At 32.6% G+C, this 12,923-nt stretch overlaps 1 protein-coding gene across 2 annotated transcripts in view; it reads right to left on the bottom strand.

Annotated features, from left to right (window-relative positions):
- The window catches only part of LOC129906875 (E3 ubiquitin-protein ligase SMURF2), a 155,380-nt gene that overhangs the window by 102,476 nt on the left and 39,981 nt on the right, over positions 1-12,923 (bottom strand). The window contains exons 5-7 of one of the 2 annotated variants that reach the window (XM_055982834.1): positions 8,027-8,560; positions 7,782-7,971; positions 7,499-7,720 (exon numbers count right to left, since the gene is read on the bottom strand). In XM_055982834.1, coding sequence (XP_055838809.1) covers positions 7,504-7,720; positions 7,782-7,971; positions 8,027-8,560 — 941 coding nt within the window. In that variant the 3' untranslated portion in view covers positions 7,499-7,503. The remainder of the gene's footprint in view (positions 1-7,498; positions 7,721-7,781; positions 7,972-8,026; positions 8,561-12,923) is intronic. The other variant, XM_055982833.1, reaches the window with a different exon arrangement.

Here is a 12,923-nt window from a genome sequence, read left to right as displayed (position 1 = left end):
TTAAATCATGGTAGGAAGTTCTATGATTTCTTAAAGTGATTAAGGAAGTGAATGTTCTGATTTAACCCAACGATAGGTTGAATAATAAGTGCCCTAGTTATGGCATTCAAATGCAACTTAGCTTTTTGGGACACCAGAAAAGTAACAAGGATTTGACGCGTTTTCCTACGTGCAATATGCCAAATTTAGGTAAATCTTCATCGTCATTTCAAAAATACTGTGCGGAAAACAATCTAAACTTTAAAACTGAATATGAAAAAGTTAGCAGAATTATGCCTTTGAAAGGCAAGTGCCCTTCATTTTCTTTGATTTTTTCCTTTAAAATAGAATAATGGCGAATGATATGGAAATGGAGGAATGCGATTTCTAGTGTGACTCTGAAGTAAGTTCAAAATTTCTGTGAAGTGGATATGACCGAATCTTATAAGTATTTTTCAGTCAGATTTTGGACAATTTAAAACTGCCATATAAAATCGTTCGCAAATTTCACACAACCTGTCGATGTGAGCACATGTTTTTACTTATGTATAAAGAGGAATAAGTCACTTAGATCCAGCCTAACTTACGCTTTGGTTTTAAGGAAAATGGTAGTAGAGAAGAGATTCCAGGTATCAGGAAGAAAACACTAATGTTACCATTCTTCTTATTTTTATAAATCTGTTTTATAAAAAATTTATTTTAACTTTTTCTTGCGGCCCATAAAAATTTACATCTTCCTGTTTTGGCCCCTAGTAACCATTGAGTTTGACATGCCTGGTGTAATACTAGAGTAATATTAGTGGTACCCTATTGAAATTCAGCAATTATGTTACTTTTAAGATTAGAAACAAGAATTTAAAGTGTCTATAAAAATATCTTGGTTAAAAGGGTGTTTTTTTGAGTGAAAACAAAAATGATGGGTCACCCTAATGAAATTTGATGAAAACATTAAATTTGGGATAGAAAGCAAGAATAAGACTAGGCGCAGACATGCGATTTTAGTCGCGCGATTATTCAGTCGCAAAAATGGATTAAAAGGATTTCAATGACTGTGAACACACACAAATAAATTGTGTCTACAGTCATTGAAATTCTTGTAATCTAATTTGCAACTGAATAATCTCGCGATCAAAATCGCATGTGTGCGCCTAGCCTAAAGAGTTTTCATAAAAATCTTTTAGGTGAAAGGGTATTTTTTCGAACAGACAGTAAAATCTGTAATTGGTCCCAAAAAGCCAATGATTCGTGTAAAACGTCTAAGAACTTATGTATCTTATAACTGAGTAATTCCATGTGAAAAGAATATACGAAAAATACTTATGTCATGAAATCTGTTTGTGTTATTTTTTACTGGTTCCTTAGCTCAAAATATTAACTTCTGCATATAAATAATCCCCCAAAAAAATTAGTAAGTGAGTAGTATGAATTAATTCCTTAAGTCACTCAATTTTTGAGAGTAAAAAAAACCATGATCTTAAATTACTTTTTCGCTTATTTCATGCGACTTTATACATAATTGAATGAATGTTTTTTTGCATTTGTAGGGTGATATTTAGACCTTTCCAAAACCGTTATTAAAAATGAAATTAGTCTATTTTAAGCTGATCTATTACCAAAAAGGTGAAAAACACATTTTATTTTTTTTCTAAAAAAACCATTTTTTAATTTTTTTTTTCAAAACTGTTTTTGAAGTAAAAAATTATGATCTTTTCAATAAAAATAGTTTCGTAGTGATTTTTTCACTTTTAAGCTGTTTTTTTGCAATTTTTTATTTTGATGATTCAAATTTTTACATAAAACGATAATGATGCTCGGCACGAGTACGATAACTTAGGCGACAAGAATTGATAACGGAATTTGTAAAGGAGTTCAATACAATTATTTTTTACTATGGGAGGGGGGGTCTATCTCCCCTCGTTTAGGCGGGAGGGGCAATTTTCTAAAATATGACGTAAAATATTAAAAAAATTATTAAAAATCAACGGCAATATTTACAGTTAAAATTGATATCTTTCTGAAAAGCCAGAATTATACACTTAATTCTAGTTTTTAAATCAAATTATTTCAATTAATTTTTCTCGAAATAATCAACTTCAAAGTTAAAGTTTGGGGGAAAAAGTTTTTAAAAAACACATTAAATACTATTTTTGCCAAGACTGTCATTTTAAATATGAAATCAATCAATGAAATAAACTGCCAATCAATTTCTTATCAAATACTGAAAACCAGATGCTTCTATGCCTTCTAGTTTTTGAGAAAATTGAAAATAAGAAAATTATCTTTTTATCAGATTTTCATTTTTTTGACTATTTTCGCAAATATTAACCGCTTTTTAAATTAAAAGTATCATGCCTTTCCCCCTTCGCGGGTTCTCAGGATTTTAACTTCCTTTTTGGGTCCTCTGTCCCGCTTCTCTTAGGCGATTTGAAATTGGTCCTTAGAATCTCGCGATTTTTTTTTATAAAAATGGTAAAGGTATGAAGTTCAAGGCATATCAAAGTGAGATGGGTAAGAGGGGGCATGCTTCCCCCCTGCAACCCCCCTGCTTGGGCACACTATTATAGGATTTGGGTGTATATATGTATATATGTAGTTTGGGTGTAGGCAAATTTTCTTCAGAATTTAAGGGGGGAAATCCCTCCAGACGACACCTTTTTCATTATTTTTTTAAAAAACTGAAAGCACTTATTGAAATTTGGAAAAAGACAAGATATTACTGACATTATCAAGAGCTGAAAAAAAATTTTTTGAAATGAAAAAATAACAAAATGGCGGCTCTGGAGCCTTTCAAAGTTGACGCCTCTAGAGGGAGGGATTTCCCCCCTTAAATTCTGAAGAAAATTTGCCTACACCCAAACTACATATATACATATATACACCCAAATCCTATAATAGTGTGCCCAAGCAGGGGGGTTGCAGTGGGGAAGCATGCCCCCTCTTACCCATCTCACTTTGATATGCCTTGAACTTCATACCTTTACCATTTTTATAAAAAAAAATCGCGAGATTCTAAGGACCAATTTCAAATCGCCTAAGAGAAGCGGGACAGAGGACCCAAAAAGGAAGTTAAAATCCTGAGAACCCGCGAAGGGGGAAAGGCATGATACTTTTAATTTAAAAAGCGGTTAATATTTGCGAAAATAGTCAAAAAAATGAAAATCTGATAAAAAGATAATTTTCTTATTTTCAATTTTCTCAAAAACTAGAAGGCATAGAAGCATCTGGTTTTCAGTATTTGATAAGAAATTGATTGGCAGTTTATTTCATTGATTGATTTCATATTTAAAATGACAGTCTTGGCAAAAATAGTATTTAATGTGTTTTTTAAAAACTTTTTCCCCCAAACTTTAACTTTGAAGTTGATTATTTCGAGAAAAATTAATTGAAATAATTTGATTTAAAAACTAGAATTAAGTGTATAATTCTGGCTTTTCAGAAAGATATCAATTTTAACTGTAAATATTGCCGTTGATTTTTAATAATTTTTTTAATATTTTACGTCATATTTTAGAAAATTGCCCCTCCCGCCTAAACGAGGGGAGATAGACCCCCCCTCCCATAGTAAAAAATAATTGTATTGAACTCCTTTACAAATTCCGTTATCAATTCTTGTCGCCTAAGTTATCGTACTCGTGCCGAGCATCATTATCGTTTTATGTAAAAATTTGAATCATCAAAATAAAAAATTGCAAAAAAACAGCTTAAAAGTGAAAAAATCACTACGAAACTATTTTTATTGAAAAGATCATAATTTTTTACTTCAAAAACAGTTTTGAAAAAAAAAATTAAAAAATGGGTTTTTTAGAAAAAAAATAAAATGTGTTTTTCACCTTTTTGGTAATAGATCAGCTTAAAATGGACTAATTTCATTTTTAATAACGGTTTTGGAAAGGTCTAAATATCACCCTACAAATGCAAAAAAACATTCATTCAATTATGTATAAAGTCGCAAGAAATAAGCGAAAAAGTAATTTAAGATCATGGTTTTTTTTACTCTCAAAAATTGAGTGACTTAAGGAATTAATTCATACTACTCACTTACTAATTTTTTTGGGGGATTATTTATATGCAGAAGTTAATATTTTGAGCTAAGGAACCAGTAAAAAATAACACAAACAGATTTCATGACATAAGTATTTTTCGTATATTCTTTTCACATGGAATTACTCAACTTTAAACGAGCTAAAATTGTTTATACATATATATATAAATATATATAAAATTGGGATCTCGGAAACGGCTCTAACGATTTCGATGAAATTTTCAGGGTTTGTTCATCTAAGCGAGTAAAAAGTTTTGGAAGTATTTTTGGAAAAATCCGCCCACTGCCACGCCCACTTTTTTAACATATAAGTTTTTTCGGGAACGGCTCTAACGATTTCGATGAAATTTTCAGGGTTTGTTTATATAAGCGAGTAAAAAGTTTTGGAAGTTTTTTTTTGAAAAATCCGCCCACTGCCACGCCCACTTTTTTAACATATAAGTTTTTTCGGAAACGGCTCTAATGATTTCGACGAAATTTTCAGGGTTTGTTCATCCAAGAAAGTTAAAAGTTTTGGAAGTTTTTTTTTTGGAAAAATCTGCCCACTGCCATGCCCACTTTTTTACCATAGAATTTTTTTTAAACTTTAAAGATTCCGATGAAATTTTGAGGTCCTCTAGACATTTTGGAAGTATTTTCTCTTATATTAGTTTTGTTTTCGCAGAGAGAGATTTAACGACTTCAATAAAATTTTGAGGGATGGTTCCATGTTTTACGCATTTTTCTTTTTCTTTTTGTTACAATAACTAAACAAAATTTTTTAGATAATGACTTTTTTGATCATGTATTGATCATTTATTCAGTTGGTTGTTTTTTGTTCTGAAAAACCCTGTTTTGTTGAATTCAAATTGTAATATTTTGTGATCTAACTGCAACTTAGGAAACTTTTATACTTTTTTGAAAACTACAACAGGGCAACTTTTTAAAATAATAAACCATTTTCACAGCGTAAAATTTTTTTTGCGGTGTTGGTCGCAAATAAAAGTTAGAAATAGATTTTTTATAAAACTTGAAACTGTTAGTTAATTTGCAGCGAAATATGGCGTATGGAATAAAAAATATTTTGATTAATTAATTGTTCCTAATTATTGGCAATGTTTTCGTAAAAGAATTAAAAAAAAAAAAACAAATATCAATAATGGGCGCAGGAAGCAAAATACTGTTGTCAAGTAGGGATTTTTCGAAATTTCACAAGAATTGCATTAAATTGAAACCCGTAAGGCTTTGGGAGGAACAAGGTTCCAAATTCTGAGAGCCCTTAAGTTCCCCAATCAGCATATTTCGTTTCATTACTTTTGGGACACCCTATATAAGTAAAAAAAAGAAAGGAGTAAAGCATCCACTGATACTAGTTCATACTAGCTAGTTCACCCAAAAACATACTAAGTTTTCTAAACTCAGGATTTCTACGTGAACTCTAAAAAGAGGACATCACAATAGGCCCATCAGAGGCCGCAGTGATAAGGCGAATTATTCCCACCTCTCACCCTAATCTTAATCTTAATCCACTGATACAGAATAGAACAGAGACAGGGATAAAAATAGTATTTCTTCATACTAAGCTTTGCCGACAAGGCTATACAAAAAAAAAGAACTTTATATTCACCATCCAAAACTTTCTGACCCGTAAATTAAAATTTGAACAAAAAGGGATCTCATTGCTGTAAGCATTTTCGGTAATGCAGATTCCTGTAACCCTTCTATTCATTGCTGATCGTATATTCAAACTTAAATAAACTGGATTATAAAGTGGGAATGTGGTGTTTTGTAACCCGCGAAAAAACTGGTCATTGCAAACTCAAACCCACTCCAAAAAATTGCTGTTTACATTTGATTTTTTTTTCACTCAAAGTTATAACATTTAAGGATACCGAGCAAAGCTCGGTCACCCAGGTACTAAACGTTTAAATGGTCATCAAAACCAAAAATAAAATGAATCTTGGCTTTTTCGGACCAATTATACAGATTCACTGTCTCTTCGAAAAAAAAACACCCTTTCACCTAAATTTTTTTTATGAAAACTCTTTATTCTTGCTTTCTATTTCCAATTCAATGTTTTCACCAAATTTCATTAGGGTGACCCATCATTTTTGTTTTCACTCAAAAAATACCCTTTTAACAATGATATTTTTATAGACATTTTAGATTCTTGTTTCTTATCTTAAAAGTAACCTAATTGCTAAATTTCAATAGGGTACCACTAATATTACTCTAGTATTACACACTTTTTCAAATATACCCATATTTTCTCCATACCTAAAAAACAGCCTTTCACATGAACAAAATTTAAAGTTTTACTTTATTCGTATTCCCATGGAAAAGACATACTGGATTATGGATTTGATAGCCTTGTGCTAAAAATCTACAAAAAAGATGAGGAGATGGCAAGGCTTGCAGGCCATACGGCGCAGTCTGAAATGGAGGAATTGGGCATATGTAAAGCACTTTCAGCAATGGAAGTGGATGCATCATGCAGCTCTTCCATTCCGGATCAGCCGTCATCTTCGAAAGTTCCTGAAGAGGGAACAAAACAAACCCCAGTGTCAGTAAATGACGCGAACCAAAACCCAGCGTCCGAAAAGGACGCGAAAACAATATCTTCCGTATTGGAAGATGATGAGATGGCTGGAAGTTTGTCCGACATGGACAATGTCAGCGTTGCGCAGGAGGATCTTCTATCTGAGGATGAGTTATTAAAATCTACCTCAGAAACGGAAGACTCACCCTAACCCTAACCTAACTTTTATACCATTGATTTTATCGGACTTATCGCGGATTTTCCCTATTTCCCAAAAAAAAAAACACCCTTTAACCTTTTTACCAATTTTCATTGGTGTAACAATTTTTTCACAGTTGTTGTGGTACTAACTCCGAATTTCATCATTTCTCTAAAAAAAAAAAACCCTTTCACTCAAGATAATTTTGTACACTTTAAAAATTCTTAATTATTATACCAACCAAAACCTTTTCACCAAGTTTTTTAAATTAATAAAATATAAGTCAGCTGTTATGATACCTTTCTAACACATACGTAACTCAACCCATCAAAAAAACACCCTTTCACCAAAAATATTTTAAATAACTTTTTGAATCCTTTGTCCTTACTTTATCTAAAACCTTCACCCTGAATTTCATCAATGTAGCCAATCTTTCACATGGGTTTCGGTTATATTTTACCTGTTGAGGTCAAAAAACAAGCACCCTTATTTTTAATCGGCAATAACTTTTCTTAGAGCAATCGTATTTTAATATCATTCAAAAAATACAAAAAATACCTTACAAACATGTGTCATATGATGATATTTCACAAACAATTTTTTTCACTATATTTTTTAGCTTCACCCCCTCCCTCTTGTCCGCCAAAAAACACCCTTCCGTCCAACTTTTTTTATAGACTTTTTATCCTTGGCAAACTCTTTGCCAGGTTTCATGAGTGTAACAATTTTTTTTATTTGTTGATTTTATTTACTATTTTACCTGTACTATTTATTGCGTGTACCTTTTTGTAGTGCTAAAAATTGTTGTTCTATTCCACGCATGAATCTATAATTTACATATAATTTAACGTATTCTCTCTTGTTTTCTTCCGTCACTCCTATAGTCGCACCAGATGGTTTTAGCTCATGCACTTTCAAGACACCAAAACTATTATTTTCCACACTAAATGTTGACTCTATTATTCCACTTATATTGTTTTCACTAAAAAATAAATGACTAATAGAATTCCGATACATAATTTTTTTTTCAATTTCATTATTACAGCATCCATGTAAGACTCCTATGAAGATCGGGATCGACACCTTCGATATCATTCAACGTTATGGGTTTGTTAAGCAACTGTTTGTAAAAAGGTGTTGTAAATCCTCCATCCATACAATGACCATGAAAGACAGCGATTCCGAGTATACGTCCAACAAAATGAAAATATGACAAATGATCTGGGTTAACACCTAGAAGAGGAATTCATAAAAAATCTCAATATAAACGAAATATTAAATGAATTACCGGAATCTGGATTAATTTGCAAAGTATAATGATCATCTCGACTGTACTGAAATAATCCATACTGGGGATTAAGCATTTCCCTTGATAAAAGATAAAGCCATTCTCTAGCCACACCGCCGTAATCTAGGCCTTCTTCACCTTTAAACTTGACCATGAGCCGTTTTCGCATGTCTTTCGGTCGCATTTTCATAATCAGTCTATAACTCTCTTCAAAAATTTCTGTGCGTGTTATTTCTAGTCGACAGTGACCAGATTGTGGCTGTAGAATTTGTAATTCATTGCGCAATGCTCTCAATTTACCAACTAAATCACGACGATACTTGGGCAGAAGGTCTGCACCTTCTAAAAGACCTTGAGGAAGATCAGGCACTGGTTGGTTATGTTGATGCGGTTGGAACGGTTCAGGTGTAGATGCCGATGTTGTTAAGTTTCGGTGATTCGCGCTTGAGGCACCAGAAGCATTTGCCGCTGTATTCGATGCTACATTAGAAGATCCATCTCGATAACTATGGTTTGGAACAGAAAATCCTTCGTCTAAAACAATAAAGCTTTATTAATTTTTCCGTGGAAATTAATTGAATAATTTTTTTTTAATTTTAAATATTATTTTTTTTATATTTTATTCTAAAACAATTGAAAAAGTTTTACAATTATTGTGCATTTAATAATGGTAACAACATCTTGCTCTAAACTTAATTGGTTTGAAGTCTATCGGTTTGTTGATACGTTTGCGACTTAGTTTTAAATTCCTATGATTTATATTTGTAGGTTTTTTTTTTTTTTATTTTTTCCGGTTTTGTGGTTAACTCCAAGATAACTCCTGCAACATTTTTTAGATGATATTTAAAAAAATAAGGAAAAAATATTTTTGACAAATCCGTGTACATGGATGGGCCGTGTAATATGGAACGGCCAAAACAAAACGATACATTACCCACTGGGAATTTTAGCTTCTTCGGAGGTCAGCTCTACGGATTCTGGGGAGAACCGAATATTCCAAATATTGAATCAAGAACGGCCAAAACAAAACGATACAGTACCCCAGGTGGCAATACAAATTCACAAATTCAAATTTTAGGGTCTTCGGAAGTCAGCTCTACGGATTCTGGGGAGAGCCGAATACTTTAAATATTGAATCAAAAAGTGTAACTGAATAACCACAATTGCCCAAAATGCTGGAGAGGCCTCAGCCGGACAAATTTATATTCTATACTATATGAGAACCGAGGACCAATAGAGTGCATTGAAATAATTTGGGTGATAGGGCGTTTTTTAAAGGGAGAAAAAACGTTTAGCAACAAGTACAAAAACACACTATTAAATTAATGGTAGAATTTAAAAAAATTGATTAAAATATTTGGATCGTCATTGGCATATAATATCTTATATATATAATTCTCCTGTGCGTTTGTTTGTGACCCTACTCCTTCTAAACGACTGGACAGATTTTTCTGAAATTTGGTGGGTGTGATAAGGTCCATCAGAGACAGGTTTTGTTTCATAATTGGACCCGGTAGGTGGCGCTGTTGTCGAGTTGTAGGAAAATTGCATATTCTGAACGAACGACTGGACAGATTTTTGTGAAATTTTGTGTATGTGATAAAGTCCATCCGAGACAGGTTTTGTTTTATAATTGGACCCGGTAGGTGGCGCTGTTGTCGAGTTTTAGGAAAATTTTATATTTTGAACGAACGACTGGACAGATTTTTGTGAAATTTTGTTTATGTGATAAGGTACGTCCGAGACAGGTTTTTTTTTATAATTGGACCCGGTAGGTGGTGCTGTTGTCGAGTTTTAGGATAATTTCATATTTTGAACGAACGACTGAACAGATTTTTGTGAAATTTTGTTTATGTGATAAGGTTCGTCCGAGACAGGTTTTTTTTATAATTGGACCCGGTGGGTGGCGCTGTTGTCGAGTTTTAGGAAAATTGCATATTTTGAACGAACGACTGAACAGATTTTTGTGAAATTTTGTTTATGTGATAAGGTACGTCCGAGACAGGTTTTTTTTATAATTGGACCCGGTAGGTGGCGCTGTTGTCGAGTTTTAGGAAAATTGGATATTTTGAACGAAAGACTGGGCAGATATTTATGAAATATTGTGTATGTGATAAGGTCCATCCGAGACGGGTTTTGCTTCAAAATTGGACCCGGTAAGTGGCGCTGTTGTCGAGTTTTAGGAAAATTTCATATTTTGAACGAACGATTGAACAGATTTTTGTGAAAATTTGTTTATGTGATAAGGTCCGTCCGAGACAGGTTTTTTTATAATTGGACCCGGTAGGTGGCGCTGTTGTCGAGTTAGGAAAATTTCATATTTTGAACGAACGATTGAACAGATTTTTGTGAAAATTTGTTTATGTGATAAGGTCCGTCCGAGACAGGTTTTTTTATAATTGGACCCGGTAGGTGGCGCTGTTGTCGAGTTTTAGGAAAATTTCATATTTTGAACGAACGATTGAACAGATTTTTGTGAAAATTTGTTTATGTGATAAGGTCCGTCCGAGACAGGTTTTTTTATAATTGGACCCGGTAGGTGGCGCTGTTGTCGAGTTTTAGGAAAATTGTATATTTTGAACGAACGACTGCACAGATTTTTCTGAAATTTGGTGGGTGTGATAGTCCATCCGAGACAGGTTTTGTTTCATAATTGGACCCGGTATTTCATATTTTGAACGAAGGACTGAACAGATTCTTGTGAAATTTTGTTTATGTGATAAGGTCCGTCCGAGACAGGTTTTTTTTATAATTGGACCCGGTAGGTGGCGCTGTTGTCGAGTTTTAGAAAAATTGCATATTTTGACCAGACTGGAGAGATGTTTGTGAAATTTTGTGTGTGTGATATGGACCCAGTAGGTGTCGCTGTTGTCAAGTTATAGTTAAATTCCATATTTGAAGTCCGAATGACAGTAGATATAGATTTTTATGAAATTTTGTGTGTGTGTGTGTGTGTGTGTGTGTGTGTGTGTGATAAGATTCGTTCGAGACAGGTTTTGTTTTATAGTTGGACCTGGTATGTTGTCAAGTTATAAGCAAATTCAATATTTGGGGTTCAAAATCGCTCATATTCAAGGGTAATAAAAACAAACATGAATTAACTCTTTAAAATGTTAGTCCCGCAAAGAAAATTGTTTACCATCAGTATATCTCACAGTTGAAAATTAATATGACTGCAACTTAAAATTTGTTAAAGTTGTTTCAACTACCATTAATACAATTTCCGCATAAAAATCAAATGATTTATTTTTTTTTAAGAAATATTTCGACGTATGTATGAATAGAATGAAGACGAAATCTTTTCATTTTTAATCGTTTTTTTTTTTAAGATTTTATCCTATTGCTATTGTTTCGGTTACTGGCTCCAACATTACTCACACGGTAACGGTTAAGAAACGAACAAATATAAACTTCAATGAAACCAAAATATGTAAGAGAGAGAATACTATTTTTAAAGTGGATTAAAAATGAGCGTTGAAAGTGGATGCTACATTCCGCAAATAAATATTTTGGAAGTTAAAACGAAAGTCAACAAAACAAAAACAATGGTTGTTTGTATAGTCGGTTTACGGACGATAATTTTACGTGATAACGTCATAAGAAAACAGGTTGTGTAAACAAAAAAAAAGTAAAAAGATCGTTCTTGGTGTTGGAATTCCAGGCCTCTGGTGCAAAACACAAATCATTAACAGTTTCACAAAAGAAAGGGAGAATGAGTCATATTTTTCTATAATGGCAGGCGGGATTCATCGATTTAGGCACTTTTTGCAAAAAAAAATAAGAAGTGAAACCAGAGCCAGTTTTTGATATTTGTGAATTATATAACCTTTATTGGTTGAATAAATTCCGATAAAAATTTGTAATAGCTGTCAAACAAATGATTTGCTTTGTTTAATATTTTAAACAGTTTTACATATGTATATATGTACCTACATATGTGTAATGGGAAAAGGTTAACACATTACAAAATCAAAAATTGGAAATAAAACTTGGAAAAGGGGGAACGAAGTCCGCCGGGTCAGCTAGTATATAATATATTATATAATAATTAAATTGATTGATTTTTCCACTAAACTTAATTTATTTTGAATTTTGAGGGTGATTCCAAGTATTAATTGGTAATTTGTTGCCAAGTTACTAATAGCTATCACCCTTAAAATCCAATATAAATTCTGGGAAAAGAAAAAAAAACATCTATTCACACTTCCCGACATTCAATTTTTCATTCCAGTATTCAAAGGAAACTGGAAACCATATTAAATATAGAGTTAAACCCATAAAAATTTGAATTAAAGTTAATGACGAGAAAGTTATTGTTGCAAATCACGAATTCTTCTTAACTATGATCGAAAGGATCTCCAAGAACAATATTTTGCAGAAATTATAAGATTATTTGAACTCAGCCCGATTTTAGGCAAGTATTCTCAAGAAATCTAGTTTTTTTAATTAAATTCAATTTTTAGCAAGCCATGTGCCATCAACTTAATCTAGCCTAATCTATAGATGGTAGATGAGCAAGTTCAACCGGCTCGAAAAAGAATATAAAATCCATCCTTTTCCATTTTCATTTCTGGAACGAAACTCAATAGTTTCAATTTCAAATAAAATGAACTCTTTACCATGAGAGGAATATGGGAGCTAACAAGTGAGGCGTTCAGAATAATAGTGGGTCAAGTGCACTTCTCTACAAGTTGGATGTTTCGGGTCTTAATAAATTCAGTGGTTTTTTGTTTCATAAATAAAATGTTAAAATAGAAAATTCAGGGCACACAAATGTCTGTAAAACATTTTTTTGAAAAATGTCTTTAGTATTCAAAAAAGCGCATCTCAAAGTCGTGTTTCATGCACAAATGGCATATGCCATTACTACTCTGAGCGCCTCAAATACCGATACTTA

Source organism: Episyrphus balteatus, chromosome 1 (assembly GCF_945859705.1).
Source record: "Episyrphus balteatus chromosome 1, idEpiBalt1.1, whole genome shotgun sequence".
In the NCBI taxonomy this organism is placed as follows: domain Eukaryota; kingdom Metazoa; phylum Arthropoda; class Insecta; order Diptera; family Syrphidae; genus Episyrphus; species Episyrphus balteatus.
Note: the sequence above shows the minus strand (reverse complement) of the source record. Positions and strands in the feature narration are given on the sequence as shown.